The sequence below is a fragment of the Nyctereutes procyonoides genome, unplaced genomic scaffold, assembly GCF_905146905.1.
Source record: "Nyctereutes procyonoides isolate TBG_1078 unplaced genomic scaffold, NYPRO_anot_genome, whole genome shotgun sequence".
Taxonomy (NCBI): Eukaryota; Metazoa; Chordata; class Mammalia; order Carnivora; family Canidae; genus Nyctereutes; species Nyctereutes procyonoides.
This window is the reverse complement of record NW_026575051.1, coordinates 13,318,344-13,330,650: the sequence shown is the minus strand read 5'-3', so window position 1 is coordinate 13,330,650 and position 12,307 is coordinate 13,318,344. Positions and strand designations below refer to the sequence as shown.

The 12,307-nt window shown below is 33.7% G+C and overlaps 1 protein-coding gene across 7 annotated transcripts in view; it reads left to right on the top strand.

Annotated features, from left to right (window-relative positions):
* SUPT3H (SPT3 homolog, SAGA and STAGA complex component) overlaps positions 1–12,307 on the top strand; it is a 529,439-nt gene that overhangs the window by 370,639 nt on the left and 146,493 nt on the right. For all 7 annotated transcript variants that reach the window (XM_055329937.1, XM_055329935.1, XM_055329936.1 and 4 more), the window contains one exon: positions 11,157–11,243. In XM_055329937.1, the coding sequence (XP_055185912.1) occupies positions 11,157–11,243 (87 nt within the window). The remainder of the gene's footprint in view (positions 1–11,156; positions 11,244–12,307) is intronic.

The window sequence follows — 12,307 nt, the reverse complement described above, 5'->3', positions numbered from 1 at the left end:
AGTGGTTTAAATAAGTAGATTTTTTTTTTAAATTGACTCCCTCCTGCATCTCACCTCTTTGAGCTTTCTTTTTTATTTCTTCTCTAATTGATGCAATGCAAGCATTTAATTATGAAGTAAAAAAATAAACTATACCTAAGGTTAAAAACTAGAACCAGAAAATAAAAGCCAAAAGCATTGTTGGAGCTCATTTGGTGTCCACTTTTCTTTAGTTCCCACTTGAAGAATCTGAGGATCAGAAAGAGCCACTCTTATGTTTAAAACTATAGTTTCAAAAATGTATGCGCCCTAAACTATGCATTGTATTATATGTAGGGGCAATTCTACATGAGAAGCTATTGTGGAAGCTGTTAGTTCTCTATCAAAAGAAGTCTGTATAGTTTTTTCCTTTAACTTTAGATGAGTTACTTTTTAAAAGCTTCCTAAAGGGATTTTAGCGTATACATATGTGGATGTGTCTGTATTGTGTCTGTACATATGTATGCATATATCCAAACATTATTTATATCTAAATTTGTTTCTGGTAAAATAAGCCATGAGTACTAAGAAGTAGTCCAAAAATAGCCTTTAATCTTTGTGAATACTGGAAGTGATGAATGTTTTATGATGACTGTGAAATTGAAATTTTCACTTCTGAATAAATGTAGATATAGCATTTTCAGGACTTACTATATGCTGCATGCTAATACCTCACATAAACATCAAACCATAGACATTTGTAAAAACTTTATGAAAGGGAAATCAATCAAAATAGTTTTGGAAACTTTCTAAAAGTTAATGATTTTTAAAGCTTCTTAATTAAACTGTGAAATCAGTTTTTATAGTGGTCTATGTAGGGATAATCTGCTGAGTTAGACCATAAAAGGAGGTAATCATCTAAATGCTCTGGAACACTCTTCAAAATACACATTACTGACAGAGGAAACCACACCTTAAGTGAGTTTCATAGCAGCCCCTTGCCCTCCTAGAGCACTGATCAGGTTCTGAGACCCAGCATCAGAAGCTACAACTCTAAAATTGTAAAGTTGAAGACTGGGAACAGAAGGAAATACGGAGGGAAGCACAGAATTTCCATGAAATAAGAGGAAAAAAGGGTCATTATTAATTGTAGACAAGAAAAGTACACATTTCATAATCTATCAAAATTTTTATGCTTTTAAAATTTTAAGAAATGCAAATAAAATGTACACTTTTAGATCTTTACACCGTATAATTTTCAGTTATTGAGTAACTGATAGTTTTGTAGAATGTTGAGCAAAGTCAAGATCTACCATCTTTCTACAATTTTAATGTATTGTAGTTTATTTCTTTACTTTGTATTTTATTTAAATTCAAGTTCACATATAGTGTATTATTAGTTTCAGGGATAGAATTTAGTGATTCATCAGTTGCATATAACACCCAATGCTCATGACACCACATGCCCTCCTTAATGCCCACCCCATACCCCACCCATATCCCCTCCAGCAACCCTCAGTTTGTTTCCTATAGTGAAGAGTCTCTTATGGTTTGTCTCCTTCTCTGTTTCTGTATTTTATTTGAAGTAGTTGAATATTATTCTAGTTTTAAGTGTTAAATAGTAAATAATTACATTTTAAATAGTACTAACTATAGTTAATTAGTGGTATAGTATTTTTTTTTTTTTAAGATTTTTTTCCTTGGGATCATTGGGTGGCTCAGCGGTTTGGCGCCTGCCTTCAGCCCAGGGCGTGATCCTGGAGTCCCGGGATCAAGTCCCACATAGGGCTCCTTGCATGGAGCCTGCTTCTCCCTCTGCCTGTGTCTCTGTCTCTCTGTGTGTGTCTCTCATGAATAAATAAATAAAATCTTAAAAAAAAAGATTTTATTCATTTATTTTGACAGAGAAAGCACAAGCAGGGGCAGTGGGAAAAGGGAGTAGGGAGCCTGGTACAGGGCCTGATCAGAGGACCCTGGGATCATGACCTGAGCCAAAGGCAGATGCTTGACCAACTGAGCCACCCAGATACCCCAGTAGTATAGTATTTAAACAATAATCCAGTTTAGGTAAGGTAGTTAAGGTATAATCCAGAATAGTATACTATTTAAGCTATAATCTAGCTTACTACTTTAATTTCAACTTTAAATAAGTTCCAACAGGGGATCCCTGGGTGGCTCAGCAGTTTAGCGCCAGCCTTTGGCCCAGGGCACAATCCTGGAGTCCCAGGATTGAGTCCCGCGTCCGGCTCCCGGCATGGAGCCTGCTTCTCCCTCCTTCTGTGTCTGCCTCTCTCTCTCTCTTTCTCTCTTTCTTTCTCTCTCTCTCTATGTCTATCATGAATAAATAAATAAGTAAATCTTTTAAAAAAATAAAATTAAAAAAATTTTTAAAAAAAGTTCCAACATATCCTTTTGCTTACTCACAAACCTTGATGTGTTTAGACTTAAAAGTTGCTTATGAATGACTTCTATGCAAAATAGTTTAAAAGAAAACCTTCAAACGGTTGTTGTTTTCCTAATTTCATATTTAAATAAAAGTAACCAAAGAATTTAGTTCCTTGTGAAGTTTGCTATTCTTATACAATAAATGCAGCCATTGTTTATTGGAAATTTTTAAGGCTTTGCAGTCTTATATTGATTGTGGCTTGGTAATTCTTTAAAATATGTATATAAATAAAAATGATTTGAGTCATGAGATACTGATAATTATAGCTTTATCATATTTTTTAAAACTTGACTTAACTGTGTTTGACTTACTATTCTAAAAAGAAGAGTTAAAATGAAACTCTAAAAAGTTAGACACATCTTTTATGAATTTATATGCTTGTTTATATTTCAGATTTCTAAGACAGTGGAAGACAGTCACCAACAAAGTATAAGGAGATCATATGATAGGAAAACATGCAGTCATATATCTTACATTTGTAATATCCTGAATGTTAACCGTATTTAGTTAAAATCCATTTCCTTTCAAACACTTGCTTAGTCCTCAGTCCTGAAGCTGTTTCTGCATGAAGCAACTGGCTTGGATGTTTTGATCCAAACCATTTTTATTTTGGCAACCATTTCATTGCCAGCAATGAAAATGTTTTGAAATAAATGTTTTTGTGGGTAGACTTTTCTGTGCAATGTAAGGCTTGATTTAATGATCATACCTTCCTGTATGCTGAATAAGAAGTTAATCTTGGATAGAAAGATAAATGGCCTGTTGTTAAGCATTTATTATTTAGTACTAGCTTTGTGTACCTGAACATCTCTCATAGGTTTTTTATAAGGGTTAAATGAGATAATATATAGAAGACAAGAAGCATAGGAAAGTACATACAATAAATGTTAACATTAAAAATAGGAGTATCAGTTCTGCTTAAACATGAATGATACATGTGCTTATCTCCCAACTATTCTGAAACCACACTAAAGGACAGCAAAATAATTTTAAAGAGGGATAAACCTACAAGGAAAAAATAGAAGATTAAATAACAGATATGTAAAAATTTATGGAAACTTAAAGGTGGCTAGAAATGCCAAAAGTTTAAAAATTCTGAGAAAAATTAAACCTTGAAATCTGGAAAAAATCAGAATTGAAGGTGCCTCTGAATAAAGAAGTCTTGGGTTGAATGAAAGGCAGGAGGATTTTTAAAAAGCATAAAGAAGCAATTTTATCCTACTCCCTATCAAAACCAAATAGGCAGTCAACTATTTTATATCCGTTTGGCAAAATACCATAGATTTACACTCTTGAAGGTTGAATAAAACAAATTCTGGTATTAGAGATACTAGGCACAAAGATCACCAACCTTCAATTAATAGACATTCCAGAAAGAACCCAGGAAACAGAAGGAAAGAAATTTTCATAATGATACTAGAAAATTTACCAGACATGAAAGAAAAAGACAAATATATTGGTCACAGTACCTCTGTGGTACTTTGGTACCACAGTACCAAGGAAATATATGAAGAAAGATCCTCACTAAGGCATAGCAACATGAAATTTCAGGATGTCGAGTATGAGAAGAACAATAAATGTTTTTCAGAGGGGGAAAAGAAGTCATATAAATGCTTAAGAATAGAAACAACAGGGACGCCTGAGTGGCTCAACAGTTGAGCATCTATCTGCCTTTGTCTCAGGGTGTGATCCTGGGGCCCTAGGGTAGAGTCCCGCATCAGGCTCCTTGTGTGGAGCCTGCTTCTCCCTCTGCCTGTGTCTCTCTTCCTGTGTGAATAAATAAATAAAACCTTAAAAAAAAATAGAAACAACAACTAACTTCTCAACAGCAACATTTTAAGCTAGAAGACAGTGGAACAATGCCTTTAAAATTCTGAGGGAAGTAATTTTTAGTCTCAAATTCCATACTCATTGAGTTTACCAACTGAGTATGACGGTGGCTTAAATGAATTTTCAGAATACTAGATCTTTAAAATTTTATTTCTCATAAACCCTTTCTCAGGAAACAGTTTTCAGCAACGGCCCCTTCACTGGGGGAGAAGAAGGGTATTGCAGTTTGAGATCATTCTAGTTTTCTAGTTTTCATTCTGCCTGTTTAAAACAAAAAACAATATTCTTTAGAGGAACATAACAGAATCCAGAGTCCTTATAAGGTATCATTCACAGTATCTCAGAGAAAATCCCAGATTCCTTAAAATATGAAGTAACAGGCAAACATGACTCATACCCCAGACAAAGACAAATGAAGACTGACTCCAAGATGACTAGGTGTTGATATTAGCACATAGGGGTTTTTAAAGCAGCTATTACATCTGTGCTCAAGAATAAAAAAAAAACCTACCAAAATAAGGAAGTAAACTAAGAAAGAGCAAAAAATAGAATCAAGAAATTAAGAATCCAAAAAGAATAGTTGAAGAGTTGGAGGACTTCAGATGATATGTCTCTGAGGGAAAACAAAAACAATCAAATTGAAAGAAATCTTTTATATGTTTCAAATCTTTCAGAGTTTGGGATGAAACAGTATCGGGTTCACAGAAAAAAAAAATGAACAAAGAAACAAACCAAGAAAATCATTTACTACAAGAAAAAAAATTTTTTTAAGAAAATTTTTTTAAAATTGTGAAAAGAGATGTGCTCATAGTAGTCAGGTTGTAATAGTGTTTACACAGTCTAAAAATATAAACACTGGATATTAATTTTTTAATAGTATTTTATACATAAGATCAAGAGGAGAGAAAGGAGATGGTTAAATATGAGGCATCTAAGAACACTAAATATTCTTTAACTTCCATAGTAAGGATTGACAGTATTTAAAGCTGAAGAATAAAGAAAACAAGCATATTTAAGTATGGAGGTAAATAACAGCAGAACAAGCTAAACAAGGTGAAAGTAGTTGCCTTTTGAAGCAGAATTACAGACCAGAAAGAAGTGTGGTAAGGTAGTCCTGTCATAAAACTTATAGGATTGATTGACTTTTAATGTTACATGCATTTTAACTTAAATTTTAAAACTTTTTAATTGAATTGCATATTTATAACACAGTACTGTGCCTGGGACAAATTAGGTACTCAATAAATGGTAGCTATTGTTACTGCTAAGATTATTAACTCTGGAAATAGTCATTAAAATCATTGGTTACTCATTTCAAATGGAAAAAAAAATCTAGAGAAGTTATTGATGTAGCTGATCTCACAGTTATGTATTAGTAGAGCTAGACCTGGAATCCAGATTTCTGAACTCCTGCTTCCTTCAGTCACTAATGGAAGTTCAGAGAGGATCAGTGGCTGAGAAGTACAGTTGTAAGCAGAGCTGTCCCTTCATCATCTGACCTAGATTCTGCCCTGGTAAATACTGATAGACCAATGGAGAGAAAGATAGACAAATAAATCTTAGGCCAGCTTTTCATAACCTAGCTTTTCATAACATAGCTTTCAACAACTCTTGCCTTTTACTCTTTATGTATTTACTATGTATTCTCAAAAAGGTAAAATCCAGGGATGTAGTCAAAACCCAAAGGAAAGAAGTACAACAGAATTGTAGTTAAAATGGAATATTTACAGGATGTTAATAATTGTGAAACTAATTTTCCTGTGCTTTTAAGACCTTTTGGAACTTTAAAGGACTCTTTCTGCTGAATTTATTTGGGTCCCAGACAAATGCAGGGCTTATTGACTTCATCTAGCACAATTCATTTATATCATAGACAAGAAAACTAAGTTATCAAGGGGAGATGGATTGCCCACATTTGATAGACATTTATAAACTGTCTGTTGGGGAATGGTGTTCCTCAACCTAGAGATACTATTCAAAATGTAATTAGGAAGTGAGAGTGTTAAGTAATTGAAGGATAAAGAAACACGTTGACAAGTATAATTAATATATTGTAAACTGGGTATATGAGTTTTATACTACCTAGGTTAGGTAATAAACACTATTGTATGAAGATGATCATAGATCTTCTTTGAGAAAATTATTTTGAAACCATTTCTTGTGATTTGAGTATAGTTCTGTATTTGGATTCTCCAGAGAAACAGAACGAATAAAGGGTGTGTGGGGGGTGATGTGGGTGTGTGTGGATGTATGGATGGAAAGATGGTAGGTAGATAGATTGATTAGTGATTGATGGGCTGATTGATTATAAGGAATTGGCTTCCATGGTTATGGAGGCTGAGAAGTCCCAAGTTCTGTAGTTGGTAAGTTGGAGACCCAAGAGAGGTGAAATGTAATTCTAGCCTGAGTCTAGCCTAAAAATAAGAAGATGTTTTAGTCCAAGTGAGATGGCTAGAAAAGCCAGGGTCCCATTTCAAGATAGACAGAAGGCATTCCCTTCCGTTTTATTTGGCCTTTATGTTATTTCTTAGGTTTTTATTTAAATTAAGCTTTTATTTAAATTTTAGTTAACATACAGTATAATATTAGTTTCAGGTGTACAATATAGTGATTCAGCACTTATGTACACCTCCCAGTGCTCATCACAACAAATGCACTTCTTGATCCCCATCCCCTATTTCACCATTCTCCTCACCGACCTCCCCTCTGATAACCATCAGTTTGTTCTCTATAATTAAGAGTCTCTTTCCTGGCTTGTCTCTCTCTCTTTTTTTCCCCTGTGCTTGTTTGTTTTCTTTATTAAGTTCAGCATATGAGTGAAATCATGTGGTATTTGTCTTTCTCTAATTGACTCATTTCATTTAGAGTAATACTGTAGCTCCATCCATGCCATTGCAAATGGCAAGATTTCACTCTTTTTTATGGCTGGCTGAGTAATATTCCATTGTAATACTATATCTTCTTTATCCATTCATCAGTTGATGGACACTTGGGCTTTTTTCATAATTTGGCTATTGTGGATAATTCTGCTATACACGTCAGAGTGCACGTTTCACTTTGAATTTCACTTTGAATTTTTGTACTATTTGGTTAAATACTTAGTAGTGCAATTGCTGGATCATAAGGTAGTTCTATTTTTAACTCTCTGAAAAACTTCCATACTCTTTTCCAGGGTTACCACACCAGTTTGCATCCCTACCAGTAGGGTAGGAGGTTCCCCTTTCTCCGCATCCTGACCAACACTTGTTGTTTCTTGTATTGTTGATTTTAGCCATTCTGACAGGTATGAGGTGATAATGTTCTATTCAATTCTTCAACTGATTGGTTGAGGTCCACCCACATTAGGAATGTCAGTCTACTTATTTTATCTATTCACATGTTCATTTCATCCAGAAATACCCTTACAGTCATAATACAGAATAATATTTGACCAAATGTCTGAGCACCATGTGGCCCAATCAGATTGGCACATAAAATTAATCATCACAAATTCACAAAAGTGTAAAAATAGAATAGAAATTATTGGAGTTTAAATGTAGAATAATATAAGAAGAAAAAACAAGAAACATAATGAGAATGAAGACATAGTAAAGATCTGTGAATCGATCAGGCTTTATAGATCACATTGAAATTAGATAATAGTGACTTCTCATAGATCCAGAACAAGAATTATAGACATTATATTTGAGCAAGATCATTTTAGCACTTAAATCTAGATTGCATCACAATTTGGAGACCTTGAAATTTTGAAAGCAGTAAGCAAAAAGCCCCACAAATGTAGATGAGGGTAGTGGTATACTGTAGAAGTAGAGAGCAAATTCAAGAGTGAGCAGAGCAAAACAAAACAACAGAATCAACAGAGGCTAATGAAAAGGTAGTAGAGGGAGAAAAAGAAAAGGAGTTTATACGTTAGTGTCATTGGCAGCAATGAGAAATTAAGAAGAGATTTATTTCCGGGATCAAAGATGAGGCATTTAAGATGACATGGAAAGTTTGAAGTACCTTTTTATGCTCAACTTCCAAATGAAGTCTCATAAAATATTTCAAAATACAAACATGAGGAGTGTTAATATGCAAAGGGAACTTTCATCTTTTAAAAAGTTGTTAAGAGTATGTTATCTTTAATATACTTTGAAGAACAAATAATATTTATCAGAAAAAAACATGCTATGCCTGAGTTGCTACTGTGATAAAATATTGTCTTGTAGCACAATATTTTACTAAGTTGCAAATAAATCTCTTCAGGTTACTGTTACCATACCTTTACCTATATAGTTAAGAAAATGAAGTTTGTGTACTCATTCTACTAGTGATTGGTCTTTTTTTTGTGTGTGTGTGTGATTGGTCTTAAAGTATTCATCTGCTCCATTATTTCTTGCCTATTTTATACCACAATTAAATATATACTAATTTTGTTATGATAAATTGTGAAGTGCACCATTATTTCATGTTATTCTAAATATTGTCAGAAATATTTAACTTGCAACAGCGACTAATAAAGTACAACTTCCATTTAGTTTCAAAGATTAAGAAATTGAGGGGGTTTCTTAGAATAGGAAAATCAATTTTTTTTAACACTGAAGTTATTAGGAATATTTTGTGATTCTGGTTTCCTGGCACTAGAATTGTTTTCACATTAAAGGCACCAGTCCTTAGCTCAGCACTCTGTGGAACTGGACTGGCAAACTGCTAACATGTTTTTTAAGCATTTTAAGCTTTATATTGTTAAAGAGGTGTTTCTTTATTCTTTCTAGTAGGCATGGACAAAAATTTCTAGAAGGAAGCCAATGCTCAAGACACACTTTTAGAATGTGATCACTGTCATCGGCTGATAAGACTCCTCTCCCCATATGTTAGAGAAAAGGTCAGAGTTTGGGAGAGGTCAGCTTTGGAGCTTGAGGCACACGTCAAAGCAGATAGGTTCAGTGAAGTAACACAGTAATAATGTTCAGTCTGAGGAATTATTTCTTGAAAGCCTTTCTAGCAGTGCCAGTGCAAGTAAGGGCACAAAGTTAGGTGAAGGAGATTATATTTGAGTGCACCAGATAGATGAAAACTAGTTAAGTTTTCTTGGTAATTATGACAACCCACCATGACATAAATTCCAGATCCCTACAGTAGTCATATACTGATTTTCAAAGGTGTTTTAGAATGTCTACCTCTTCTATGTCTTTATTTTCCATTTTCTAATTTTTCCTAGTTAATATGTTTGTTAAACTGACATTTTGGAGAGGATTATAGATACAGAACTTTTCAGGGATATATACTTCTCCTGATCCTTTCTTAAGGTAGATGAAATTACTTCTGTCTGTATAGTACTTTACAGTTGTCAGATCCTCACCATCCTTCATGAAAGAAAATACAAAGTTACTTGACAGGGCTGCCTCCTGGTTCCCTGTATGTTCTCTCTAAGCGTCCACCCTTTTAAATGGATACTGAGCCCACATTCTTCTCCACACTGATTGTGTGTATTTTACTCTGTGATAGAAATATTTTTATTTGGAAAAAAATATGTGTACACATATTTCCCTGACTGTCTTCCAGTTTTTAGAAAAATATGTTCAAATTTTTCCTGCCGAAACCTTGTAGTTTCTGAGTAGGTACATCATCTTTTTAAAACCTTTCCCCCAAGATTTCTTTTTAAATGGTTCACAGTTAAATTTAAATTTCTATATTTAGGTAGAATTATGTTTATATACCAACCACCAGTATCCAGGAAATTCAGTGGTAAGGCTGACACATAGGGAGTTTATAGTCTATTTTGTAGTCTGTGTATTTAGACAAGGTTTGAAGCTTACTTAGCAAAATCGCTTAAACATTTGAGCAGAATTTCTTCAGTACAAATGCACTATTTGATTCCTTATAATTGTTAAGATAACAGTGTGTCACTTTTTAGAGATTACTTCTTACGAATATATTAGATTTATTCCTTTCAAAGAAGAATGTACTTAAGAATAGCCTTTATGTGCAAATATTTTTATAATATTGGATAGAGATGGTGTGGTACAATCACCATGGTTTGATCAAATTTGGAAGAAGTTACAGGCACATATTTGTAGTGTTTTCTCCAGCATCTTTTATTTTTTTCATCTGGACATATTTTATGTTCCTTCCAACTAATCAAAATAAGAAACCGATTTTGCCAGTGCCAAAAAAGAGAACTATCATTTTTCACATTCTTTCATTTTCCAGGTCATTTTCAAGTAAGATTGTGTTTCTGGGACTTCTGAATTCCAGAAAACTCTCAACTTTGTAGATATAAGGGCCCAGATGAACATTTCAGGGGGAATCTAACTTTTCATGCAGTATGTTTTGTGTTGTGCATTCCAGATACAGTTAACTTTTTGTGTGCATGTGATTAGTGTGGAAAGAAATTAATGCAGTCCAGTATTATGATTTATGGACTGAATCCTTTGCCCACTGAAGACTTGCCAAAACTAGAACTATTTTTTTTCCTTTGGATATTAGAAACAGCTACTGTTTTTGTTGATCTTTTAAAGTTCTGAATGGGCCTATTTCAAATCATACCAGCATGGGAGCTCAGATTAATAATATACTTATTCAAGTAGTGATACTGAGTGAAACCATTGCTCACATGGATATGAGGATAAAATTTCATAAAATTATTTTCAGGTGCATTAATGCATTTCTGGAAGCTGCACATGATTTTTCTTTTGCATGAAAGGAATCAAGGATTTCTGTTTATTGTATCAGTTACAGGTGGCCTTATAAGTTAATTTAATTGCATTTTTTTACTTTAAAACATAAGACATTTCACTTTTAAAAACAGTAATATGATTGCCAGATTATTCCCAAAGGTTTTTAACTCTTAGTATATTTATCTCTCTTGAGACATAATGACTGTAGTATATTTAATTTAGATTATTGAGGAGAAAAAAAACTAAATTCTCTTTGTTATTAGTTACAGCAAGCTGCTGAAGTTTCTCAGCTTCGGGGAGCAAGAGTAATCTCTGCTGAAGATCTTCTGTTTTTGATGCGCAAAGATAAGGTAGTATAAAACAATTTCATTGTATTAACATGCCATGTTTGGTGCTTAATTACTCTTACATAAGGAACTGTATCCTTGTTATATAGCTTTCAAATTGGAATATGACTCTTAAACTGATATTTTAGTCTTCATAGTTTGCACAAAATGGTTTACTCCAAGATGATTGGTACCTGTTTTACATGGGCCAGGGTGCTTACGTAGAGCTGTACTGACAATAAATTCTCACTTATCCTTCCATATCCATTTCAGCGTTTTCATTGCTACTTAATGTTTACTACGTATCAATTGTGTACTTTGTTCTGATAAGTGGAATAGAACTGAGTGGCATATATATTTTTCTTCTAATTTTCCACAGGATTACAGGCTGTCCCCATGTTTATTTCAAGGTTTATTCTGTGACACCAATTTATAGGAAAAAAAAATCAATCTAGATGACTATCTCAGTGGCAGAAACATAATGTCTAGAGTTTATATGGTCAGAGATCCACCTTTCTTTCTCTTTGAGCTCTAGTAATTAAAATATTTAAGCTGGTATTTACCTGTCTAATATTGTCCTATCTTCCATGCATAGCTAGTTGAGAACATTTTACAGTATTCTACATGTAGGTAACAACAGTGTCATCTAAAAGTTACATGCACAAAAACTAGCTGAGTAACGCACCTGTTATGGTAGCTGCTATCCCAAGTGAGCAAGTAGTGCTTGATTTCTGATGGTCCATCTTTCATTTCTTCCTTGTTTTCCCCTGGCCTTTTCATTACACATACTCATTCCTCTTCCACCATTTTTTGCTCGTGGCGGTTTTTTATCAGAAGACATCCAGTCGACCTTTTGCATAACCTTGTTAACATCATTTCCAATATCCAGTTACTTTATATCTGTGAAACATTTTAGTTCTTATTGACTGAAGGTAGACTAAGCTTAGATCAAGTATTTTGTCTTCCTCCTACAGTGAGATTCAGAGACCTACACACTACACTATTAAATAGTAGCCAGTCTACTATTAAATTTTATAAATTCTTACTTCATTAACTTTTCGATCATATGAGGAATGTAAAGAAAAGAA